This window comes from Lepidochelys kempii, chromosome 2 (assembly GCF_965140285.1).
Source record: "Lepidochelys kempii isolate rLepKem1 chromosome 2, rLepKem1.hap1, whole genome shotgun sequence".
NCBI lineage: Eukaryota > Metazoa > Chordata > Testudines > Cheloniidae > Lepidochelys > Lepidochelys kempii.
The window spans coordinates 72,474,775-72,487,016 of NC_136381.1; the positions used below are offsets into that span (position 1 = coordinate 72,474,775).

Consider the following 12,242-nt stretch of genomic DNA (forward strand, 5'->3'; position numbering starts at 1 on the left):
ACCATCTCTTGGTCTCCAACCTCCCTTAGAGCCTAAGTTCAGCAGATGTTTAAGTGTTTTGCTGAATCTAGATAAACTGTTGCATTGGTCCCTCAATGACTGAGAAAAGACGGACTTTGCAATGGGGAAGATTAACATATCCAAGCTCCAAGGAACCATGAAGGGAAAGACCAATCCTTATAGAAATCACTTTCAAACACTTTACTTTCCCTTTGCATATAATCAAGCAAACTCCAGGTCTTGCATTTCTGTCAATCTCAGCTGCATCTATATATTGGGAGAGGAGGGCCTTCAGGTAATGGGGACCCAAGCCACTTAGCGCTTTTTATGGTAAAAATAAGCACTGCAAATGACATCTAGAAACATATCATAAACCAATGCCTCTGGGTTCCAAGTAGGTCACAGAAGGATTTTCTTGATCCCAGCTCCCTCTATGATGCCCAGTTTAACATGCATGTAGAGTGTATTACTATTTGTGGTCTGGACTTGAGGTGGCAAATGGTAGCCAGGTCACACTAGAAAGAAATGTCTTACTCTTTTAGCCATACAAAGATGAAAACATCTTTTCAGTGTACACCTTGTACACTCTGTTCTAGACAAAGGGTTGTCTGCCTAATCCCAATGTAATGTTTTAGTAGCTTGTACTCAGGGCAGTCAGAGACTGCTTCATTACTTCCATAATTATTACTGTTTTCTAAACCTTCTCTCCTGAATAAACAAACACACAGAAGGAGAGAGAACAAAATCACCAAATATGTGTATTCTTAATCCTAATGCCAAAGGGTATGAACTACTGGTAAGCATGTACTAGAATGCACAGGATTAGTTTTTTTTTTAAATCCCAGACCAGAGCCGGACTGTAAATACATTATATAATAGAAATACATTGTAGATACTTTATTTTTCCTGTATTTAATAATTAACCCAAACCACTTACTAGTCCATACCTTTAGAAGGAATGAATGATAATACAATGCCATCTGTTTGTATGGCACGTTATAGAGAAATAAAAGAAAATCCCTACCTAGAAGAGTTTGCAACCCAAGGGTTAATCCTGCAAATATGTATGTATAGAAGTATTTTTACTCACATGAATAGTGCCACTGCTGGCAACATTATTAATATAAATAATGCTACTCCACTGTATGTTTGCAGAATTGATCACCAGATTAGACATAGCATAGAAAGGCTTAAAACAAGTCACCATGAGCAAGATCCTGACTTCATTGAAGATAACAGCTAAACTGTCATTGATTTCAATGGAACTGGGAGTTTCCCCTCAATTTTTCTGTTTCAGGGTCTGAGCCTACTGTTTCTCATACATGGGATGAGCTTCACATATGTGAATTGAACTCAAAGGGTGGATGTTCAGCATTCCTGAAAAGTCAGGACCCTTTTATGATCCCAAATTGGACACCTGTGTGAAAGTAATTACATACCTTAAGAAGCTGCCTGGGTTTTGTTCTCTCTTTTCCCTCTGAATTTAGTTTATAGGTCTGAGTGATTGTAACCCAAATACACACACCTGGGAACCAGTTTGTGTTATTAAGGACCACGAATGACTGCAGCAGCTGCAGCGGGTTAGCCCATTAAGGCAACAGGATAGAATTATAAATGGGATAAAGGAAAGGACAAAGCCAGTAAGGAGGTAGGGCCAGTTACTGTCTAGGATTTGAGAGTGAGATTATTAATGCTGACAACCTCTGGCATGTCTCTTGATGATTTATTGTTCTGTCCTTTTCCTTTCAAAATGGGGAAGGGCAGAATCAATAAAGATACTGTAGTTTTTACCTGACTGACTAGAATACCAGCGCTATAAGCCAAGCTTGCCCCTATTCAACTCCTTTCTCCGCCCCACCCCACCAACCAGAAAGAGGAATTGAACCTGAGACTCCCATATCTCAGGTGAGAGCTCCAACCACTTGGCTAAAAATTAGATGGTGGGTGGTGTATCCTCTTCTGGTCATTTGGTGTGCAGTGAGACAGGTGTCTAATTCATTCTCACAAGAAATGACTAAGAAGCCTAAGGCCTCTGACTTCAGCAGAAAGGTTCCTGGTGGTAAATCACATGCAACGATAGTCATCCTTCTGCAACCTGGACTTAGGTACCTATCTCCATGAGAGGGGCGGGTTTAGGACACACCCATTTCCTTAGCATCTCACATTGGCTAGCTTAGGTAGTTCCCTGCTGGCTTTTGTGGATCACATTCTTAGGCATCTGCCCCATTCATTCTATAGAGAGCCTAGGTTTCTAACTCAGGCTTTGTGGATGACAGTTGTATTGCTGTGGTTCTTCTATGTGTCTAAAAGATAGGCCTTGCAATTCTCCCTTTTGTGGATCCAGGCCATGGGGCTTAAAGCTTAACTGAAAAGTTTTAAACAATAGCCCTGTCCCTAATTTTCAGTATCTCAGATGTTTAATTCTACCAATAGAATCACCTTTTCCTCAAAGAAAATGAGGGCCTTTCCTTCCTGAAAACACATGGGCTAGTGGCCTCATGCACTAAACCTGTTTTTTTTTCCCCCAGAGTTCCTCTCTCAGTGTCACTTTGGATCTTCTCTGGCCTCTGCAGCACTTGATGAGACCTACCATTATCTTCCTGTTCATTGGCCTCGGAGAAGGATTGGAAAGGAACTGTAGGGATGGACAAGGTTTGCAAAGCATAAGAGTCATGGGTTTCAGGTGGATGAAAAAGGTTTTCCTCCACCCTAGAACCCCAACTCAGCCTCACATCACCCATCCAGGGCAGGGCACCCCCAAGTGGACACCTTGGTAAGAACAGATATTCCCTAGGAAAGATATCCTGGAAATTAGCTAGTTTCCTAAGGCTTAAAAAATATTCAAGTTGCCATACCACTAACACTGCATATGTTTAGGCAAATGCAGTTCAAGAAACATTAGTTGAAAAAGAATAGGAAATGTTTTCCTCCTTAACATACTAGGTTAAACTTAAATCCAGAGTATTGTATTTTCCCTGTTGTGGTTGATGACATTTTAGTAGATAGGTGTAGGTAGCCTAACACCATATTATTATTTATACATCTCCCCCCCTCCACACACAAATGTATATAAGATACAAACAAACAACATACACACACACACAATTATCAATTACTTTATCATATATTTTTGATCACATCATCTGCCCTCCACCAACTAATCTGTCTCTGTGGGACTCACTCCACCAGCTTTGCACCACTGCCACTTTATGAAAAACAAACAGTGTAGCAGAGAACATTGTCTCTTTTTCCCTCAAAAAATGGAATTTAACCACAAAATTACACCTCTCCAAGATCCAGGGGCCAACATCAAGTCCTGAACCAGTGACAGCTTTTCTATGCATAATTTGTGTCAGCACCAAACATGGTGCTGCCTATGGTGCCTGCCAATTTTGCAGGGGACAGAATTAAGGCTCTGCCCTTTCCCATCCCTGACTGCCCACTCCCAAGCCAACCAGCACAGGTAAACCAACAACAGCTCTGTGTAGGCTATTTCCCCAACCCCATGCCACTGCCCACACTGTGGGTATCCGTTCCAGAGGGATAACGGATGCAAAAAGAACCACAATCTGGATCATCATCTTTTAGCAAAATAAAAAAAAAGATAATTTTCATATTAGGAGAAATGGCAGAAGTATGATTTTTTTGCATGTTTTCATTGTGAAAAGATATCTTCACTCATAAAAAATTGGCCCCCATTCTGCACTTTACTGGGCAACCTTAATTTAGAGAAAGTTCATTATGTCACACATACACAAATGACACATCAAAGCAGAGTTATGAACAATTTGCAGTATGATATCTCAAATCAGTCAACACTACCCCCCCCAAAAAAAATTAAGACTCCACTGCTTTAAGTAATGGGTTGAAGCCATAAAACTGCACCTGTTATTAGGCACCTACCTCTTTGTTCTTTGGAAATTTTGGAAATGACCACTGGAATATTATGTTCTGCTCCACCCTAGAATTAGAAAACAATTATATCTCACTGAAATTATTTTCATTCATAAATATGTTTATAACCCCTAATGCATCTTGTGCATTTTCCAGACACAAATAAAATGCACTGACTCTGTGTAATAGCTTTCTTTCTGTTTTTCTAATAGGATGGCAATCAGTTACTTATTGCCTTACAGAAAATCAGTTGAGCAGGTTGTTAACTGAATGATAGACCATAGTCTATAAAGGTAAAATAAAACTCACTGTAGGTTTCTCCAAATTTTCTACAAATTAGTATATCAAATCCATGTTATACAAGGGGAAATGGGCATAATGCTGTAATGGCAACCATGCTGTGATAATTTTTATTTTCATGCTGGCAAGAAACAGACAAACAAAATGCAAAAAAGCAAGAGGTTTGGACACCAGATTTTGTTTTTTTATGTCTGTCACTGCACACAAAAAGTAAGCCCGCAGTAGAATAAGTACAAGGAACAAAAAAGGGGGCTCTATGTAATGGAGCAGCAGGTATTCACTAAAGAAAACAAACTGGACCATCTAGTATAAAGAAGCATTCAGCTTTACTGTTTCACTCAGTGTTTCCTGTTGGGTTTATAGACCTGTATGGTGCTTTGACTAACATTAAAAATAAAGGTAAAATAAAAAAAAAAGAGATACAGTAAAGGAACGAAGAGTAGGCAAGTGTAGGCAGAGATGAAATTTGGGGGCTTCCAACCCCAAAACTGCAAGTCCTACCCTGGCCAATTTTGGAAGTTTTTTACAAAGGTCAAGGCTAATCATAACCTTCTTGCTCTTTTCTTTGTGGAGGTCACCCTAAAAACGTAAATCTGATTAATACCGATAGCAACTCAAATCACTAAAACTGACAGTTTGTCACTGTCATTTTTGCCTAAAGACTTTGTCATCACTTTGCCCTTAACAACACCAAGGGACCCATGACACCCACTGCATTGGGTCCCTCAAGTTTGAGGATCACCCCAGACTAATTCACAGCTATAGGGCACAGCATTACCACCTGGGCGACTCTTGATGGCCTAGGGATGCTATGTATGCCTGTAGATGAGTGGTCTCCTCTACTGAGCAGTTACTTTGATCTCTTATGTGAATAACATGGTCCAGTGGCCTAAGCATGGAAATGAGAACCAGATGTTGCATTCTAAGTCCACTGGCCCTTCCTCGTGGTTATCCAACTTATTTGGGGCAATGTCCCTTGAAAAATTTTTACTGTGTCCCTCTCCTCTTCCAAGCCCTCTTGGGTCTTGTTGACTTCCATCTCTCAGAATAGCCAGATGGTCTCTCTTCATATCTGTAGCTTCCTTGGAGGTGGAGACAAGAATAGGAGCTGCCAGGTAAGAGACACTATCATCTCCATTCTCAAAAATGCAAATGTGTCATTGTGACAATGATGGGAAGTGGCCTGAAATTTTCTTGGAGTAGTAGAAGAGGATTAAGGCTTCTGGCAGTGGTTGAGAACACAAATATTTCTTCAGGATTTGACTGTAAGCTAGAGAACCCATAGACATTCCCTAGCAACTGGATGCAAGGAGGGAATCCCCATGCTTTCTACTGCCAGTGAATGGGGGAAGCTACTACAGGTATGCACAATGCATAAACTGCCATATGTGTGAGCTGATTGTTCAGTAAGTAAATAGAGAACCTAACCCCCCCTCGATTTCACATATGTTCAGGGATTCAGTTGAACTGTTCAAAACTGCTAAATAAATGTACACCTTTATGTTTTAAATATCCTTTTTGGTTTTTCTCATCCATCATCATCATCAACAAAAGTAATAGAGCTTTCTTTGGCTAAGAAAACCCAGCTCAAGTCAGTTAACTTTACAGGTCTCACATTCAAATACTGCCACTTACATGCACACATAATTTTCTCCACAACCTCAAAACAAAAATCACTCACTACCAATGCCTTTGCAACTCCCCCAGCCCATATTCCTCCTTTACATGTGTCATAAATATAAAGGGAAGGGTAAACACATTTAAATCCCTCCTGGCCAGAGGAAAAACCCTTTCACCTGTAAAGGGTTAAGAAGCTAGGATAATCTCGTTGGCACCTGACCAAAATGACCAATGAGGAGACAAGATACTTTCAAAGCTGCGGGGGGGGGGGGGGGGGGGGCTGAAGGAAACGACGAACGGACGACAAAGGATTCTCTCTGTCTGTGTTGCTTTTGTTAGGACCAGAGCAGGAATGCAGGTCAGAACTCCTGTAAAGGGCTAATAAGCAATCTAGTTAGATATGCATTAGATTCTGTTTTGTTTAAATGGCTGATAAAAAAAGTTGTGCTGAATGGAATGTATATTCCTGTTTTTGTGTCTTTTTGTAACTTAAGGTTTTGCCTAGAGGGATTCTCTATGTTTTGAATCTGATTACCCTGTAAGGTATTTACCATCCTGATTTTACAGAGGTGATTCTTTTACTTTTTCTTCAATTAAAATTCTTCTTTTAAGAACCTGATTGCTTTTTCATTGTTCTTAAGATCCAAGGGTTTGGGTCTGTGTTCCCCTGTGCAAATTGGTGAGGATTTTTATCAAGCCTTCCCCAGGAAAGGGGGTGTAGGATTTGTGGGGATTTTGGAGGGAAAGACGATTCCAAGTGGGCTCTTTCCCTGTTATATATTTGTTAGACACTTGGTGGCAGCAATACAGTCCAGGGGCAAAAGGTAAAATAGTTTGTACCCTGGGGAAGTTTTAACCTAAGCTGTGGAGAATAAGCTTAGGGGGTTTTTCATGCAGGTCCCCACATCTGTACCCTAGAGTTCAGAGTGGGGAAGGAACCTCGACAAAACGAGTACACAGAAAATCAGTCACGCCCTTGCGCCCAGTGCATCTTAGGGCTGAGGCACAGTGCTTAGGACTTTGGTTTTCCTTTGCCACAGATATTTCATCAATTCCTCCTTCACAGCAGCCTGACCTGCCTGCCTGCCTCCCTCCCTCAAGCACTGGTCCACAGGGAGGAGGGAGGCTGCCTCTGGACCAGCTAGACCAGGCCTTGCAGTATCCTACAACTTGTTTAACACTATATAAATAGGTGCTTAAAGGAGTATAAAGCAATACTTCAGAGAGTAAAATAATATTACTCCTTTTGGCCTGAGCAGCAGGCCAAACATGTTAGGCCTTGTAAGTTGTTCCAACTGGAAGGAGAAATTGGTGATGGAGTTAGTATTTCTCTGATGCAATTTTGATTTATTTATTTACAAAATGCTGTTTCCCTGAACATAGGAGGAATCAAACAACAGGAGACAGTTTCCTTTCTCATTCTTATAAGCCTCTTTCAACCTGTACCTGACCCAGAACCTCTCTCGGCTTCTCCCAGAGCCACACACAATGCTTGTCTAGGTTGTCTGCAGATTCCTTCTCTATCTGTTTCTGTATGCTTCTCTGCTGTCTCCCCGCATACACACCTATTCAAATACTTCCAGACTGATATTATTCATAAACCTGTTTCTATGATTTTCAATGAAGGCAACAGTTACACCCACTTGCTTCAACAAATTTTATCCCAATCTTTAACAATTAACATCCCTCTCTGTGTCTTAGTCATGGCACAGGCACCAGAGGACACCAGCCTAAAGGTTAGTCAAAGGAGGTATAGCCCCATAGTATGAGAGACAAGAATCTCAAAGGAGACGGGAAATGGCCAGCCTCTCATATATAATATTGTGCATCAGATTATACTGTAAGTGATTTTGGAAATCTGCAGATGTTCCATGTGGCATCTTGCTAGACGCTGTTGCAATACTAACCCTGATTCTCCCCAAAACTTCCCTAGTAGATCAACACACACATATAGGTTTAAATTCTACTTATAAGTAACAACCCATGGAAGCTACTGGGGTTATTATGCCTGGGGCATAATGCCTCAGAGCAGTGAGGAGCATGGCTGTTAATATGCTCTTTGACAAGGTTCAGCATGAACTTCTCTCCCTGCTCTGTGAAACATGAGGCTGGATCTTCTGACTGGAACAAAGCTCTGCTAGCTTTGTGCAATCTAGTACCACTGGCCTGGAGCCAGGCACAATTGAACCCTCAAAATCATTCTAATAACTGGTCTCTAGTCTGTTGTGATGTGCATTTTCTTCCCCAAACACCTCCCTTAGTTAACAAACTCATACTCAGCTGCCTTCTTATGCAGAATATTTGGTAAAAAAGAATAATCAAAACAAGGGAGGAAAGAATATTGTACAGGTCTCTGAGAGCCAGGAGTAATATTATAACTGTAAGGCTTAATGTCTTTAATGAACTATCAATTTTATTGCCTCCTTCAGTGATAATGCTACACTCTGTCAGATTACTGAGAAGCACAATGTCCTTTCAAAAGTTATACACCTCGCAACATATCTCTCCGAATCTGTGCAATTTAATCTTCTCAGTAAGATATGAAAACATGACTGACCTACTACAGTTCATTCATCAATCTCTAAATCTCACTCCGAGCTCATCCTTTATCACAACTATTCATTAATGGGTGTTTGGAAGGAGATGTAGAAGTTTTAGACAATAAATCCATCTGAACTACTGACTGAAGTTTGTTTCACATAATTGACCTCAGAGACTACATAAGGAGTCCAAGTGAAGTCAATTCAAGTTTTGCTGTTGACTTCACTGACATCATGATCAGGTCTAAGGTCTAAGGAGAAATTGGGTCTGCATTCCTGCAAAGAAACACATCAACTTTCCTTTAGTCACACATAAAACAATTGATCTCAAAGTGATGTCAAAACTAAAGAAGTAGACAATAAAAATATGAAAAAAAATCTTCATTCTTATGCTATTACACTGAGAAGTACTTAGTCATTCATGCAGTCCCCCACTGAGCTAAACTAATTCTCCCTCTATTGCAATTGTTGATGGAGCTGCACCAGTGGTAATGCAATGGGGGAGATTTTCCCCAAAGACTACTAACCAACAGCTAGGCAAGGAGCACTGAATTCCAAGGGGATTATAACCTATCTTCCTTCTGCTCATAAGAAAAAGGTCTGTCTGGAGGCCAGGAAAATATGCCATATAGTAAAAGACTTAAGAAGCTCCATTTAGTTTATCCAAGAGAAGATTCAGAGATGAATTGGTCATGCTCTACCATTACGGATACGGAGAAAAGATTTTTCATAGTATATAGCACTTTAAAAAAAATTGGCAGCAAAAAGTATAATGAAATCCAGTGGTTGGGAGTTGAAGCTAGACAATTTCAGATTAGAAATAAGGTGCAAATTTTTTACCATTAGGGTAATTAACCTTGAAACAACTTACTTAGGGATGTGGTGGATTCTCCATCACCTGAAGTCTTAAATTTAAGACTAACCATTATTCTAAAAGATATACTATACTTCAAACAGAAGTTATGGGCTCGATGAAGAAATTACTGATTGATATTCTGTGGGCTGTGTTATTCCCATAGACGAGATAATCATTCTTGTCCCTATTGGCCTTAAAATATTAAAATCTATGAATCAATGTGGTTAGAAGGATCTTTGTGTTGTACCACAGATGAAGGGAAACACAAATGGTCAGTAGCTGTCCAAGGCTCAAGGATAGGCCTGGAAATCACAGGATAGAACATGATCTCATACGATTTCCAAAGTTTCTTCCTTTTAGTTGGGTCCGAATAGAAGATTTTTGGATATGTTGTCAATATTTCTATCTGTATTTCAGGAAGAGCTAAAGCACACATTTTAAAAAAAAGAGTTAAGAATCCTACCTACTCTCACCTGTTGGCTAATAAAAGTGTGGGAGTCATGGAAAAACACTATTGTCCACCAACAGGAAGAAGAATAACTAGATAGATAGCAACCTTTGTATGGAATACCAATATCCCAGATCAAGTTGAGAAACATTTTGGTATAGTCCTGGAGATATTTGATTCATTATCAAACATAGATAAAATATATATTATCTCGCTATGTGTGCATATAATATTTGACTGTATCCCTATCCCAACCCTCTCTACAACCCTTGTCTTCTTAATCTAAGAATCTTATGACTCTCTGTCTTCCTATATGTTTATAAACTACGTTATATAATAGAGCCGCAGTTCACAGATTTTAAAGTCAGAAGGGACCATTATGGTCACTTACTCTGATATCCTGCATAATACAGACTTCAGCCTTGGAGTTTCTGCATCAAGACCATCTCTTGTGGTTGAGCAAAAGCTTTTTAAACACACAGCCATGCAATCTTTATCTAAAGACTTCAAGTGAAGAAGAATCCACTATATTCCTTTGTAAATTGTTCCAGTGGTTAATGTCCCTATCTTAAAAATACAGGTCCTATTTCTAGTCTGAAATTATGGACCATCAGCTAGCAGATATTAAAGCTGGGGTGGGCAACCTGCGGCACACTGGCTGTATCCGGCCTGTCAGGGCTTTGGATCCGGTCTGTGGGATTGCCACCCCCGTGTCACTGTGGGCCCCTCACCACTCCCAGAAGTGGCCAGCACCACGTCCCTGTGGCCCCGGGAGCGGGGGGGTGGGGGGGGCAGATGGCTCCATGTGGTGCCCTCACCAGTAGGCACTGCCCCCCACAGCTTCCATTGGCTGGGAATGGCAATCTGTGGCCAGTGGGAACTTCGGGGAGGTACCCACAGGCGAGGGCAGCGTGCAGAGCCCTGTGCCCCCCTCCCACTCCAGGGGCCAAAGGGACATGGTGCTGGCCACTTCCGGGAGTGGTGCAGGCCTAGGGCTGGAAGGGAGCCTGCCTTAGCCCCGTTGCGTACCGCTGCCACACCAGAGCTGCTGCAAGGTAAGTGCCCCAATCCCCTGCCCTGAGCCCCCTGCTGCACCACTCCTGCACCCCAACCCCCTGCCCTGAGCCCCCTCCTGCACCCAACACTCCTCCCTGCAGCCCACACTCCCTCCCGCACACCCAACCCCCCTGCCCCAGCCCTACATTCATGGCCCTGCATGCAATTTCCCCGCCCAGATGTTGCCCTCAGGCCAAAAAGTTTGCCCACCCCTGTATTAGAGTCAATTCTGATTGACATTCTCTGTGTGATACAAATAAAACATAATACGTTATATAATCTGAAAAAAAAATCTTGTATTTTAAATGCATGATTCAGCAACTTTACTACAATTTGTTCCAACTCCCTTGGCATATGATTTTTATTTATTATTTGTATTGCACTAGCAATTTGAGGCCTTAATCAGGGGCTTGGGACACACTGGGGGTAAGCACTTTACAAACACAACAACAATATGGTCCCTGCCCAAAAGAGTTTACAAGCTTAGAGATCAAAACTTTCCAGATATTCTAAAGTAGAACCTTTTCATTTAGTAGTTTAGAATGGTCATGTACTCTCCAGGAAAACTCCTTGAGAGCAATGTACATATTTCAGTGGAGATAATGTACTTCCCAAGGACTCTTTCACTTATGTTCAGTAATGTTATTTTATTTGTTACTATTTGCCTGTTACTTAAATAATAAGATTATTGCAACCTATCCACCCCCAAATTTTGCATTCTACAAGTGACTTCATAGTACTGTATACTTAAAAAAAAAAAAAAAAACCTGTTTTTGTGAGTTTTCATACAAAGTTCACCTTCCAAATCTCAAAAATCCTGACTTCTAGGCCCAGGTACTGTTTTTTTTCTTATACTAGCAACACAATTTCACTCATCCTATTAGTAACCTGACAATGACATGCCGTACTTTATGATTATTGAGTAAACAACAACACATAACAACATTTCAGGAGAACAACTTGCTTGCCATTGACTTAGTTCATAAGCAGTTTTGGGCCCAAAATAGCAATTAGTTTTCCATGTGTGTGGGGGGGTCCTTCGGGGTCAATAAGATAAAAGCAAAGCATCAAGACACATTTTAAGAACTAATATTTCTATTCAGCAATTTTATTATCAATGACAATACAAGGAAGGGCACATTCCTCTCTTTCTCTGGGACATAATGTCAGCCCTAAGACACATGCACAAAATAAGTCTATATTCTTAAATTCATATGCATAACTTAAGGCTCTTTTGCACTCATACATAGTATATTTGATTTTCTCCACTGCTATCTTAAAGCTGAAGAGTGCTGTGTTTAGAATAAAGATAAAATTAATGACATATTACCTACACTGTGATTCAAGGTTGAAGTAAGGTATTCAAAATGCTTAACTCTTTCCCTCTCTTTTAAGAAAGAGCCCACACAGGCCTTTAATGTCCCTTAAATCTTCCTAAGGAATGAAGAAAATAAAGTTGCTCGATAAATTGCTGCTGTTGTCTCATCTACAGCAAAATAAACAATATGAAGAAACAATAACACTTCCA

The 12,242-nt window shown here is 40.7% G+C and overlaps 1 protein-coding gene across 13 annotated transcripts in view; it reads right to left on the reverse strand.

Moving 5' to 3' along the window:
* Positions 1–12,242, reverse strand: part of SNTG1 (syntrophin gamma 1) — a 525,702-nt gene that overhangs the window by 201,365 nt on the left and 312,095 nt on the right. For all 13 annotated transcript variants that reach the window (XM_073331218.2, XM_073331225.2, XM_073331233.2 and 10 more), the window contains one exon: positions 3,904–3,961. In XM_073331218.2, the coding sequence (XP_073187319.1) occupies positions 3,904–3,961 (58 nt within the window). The remainder of the gene's footprint in view (positions 1–3,903; positions 3,962–12,242) is intronic.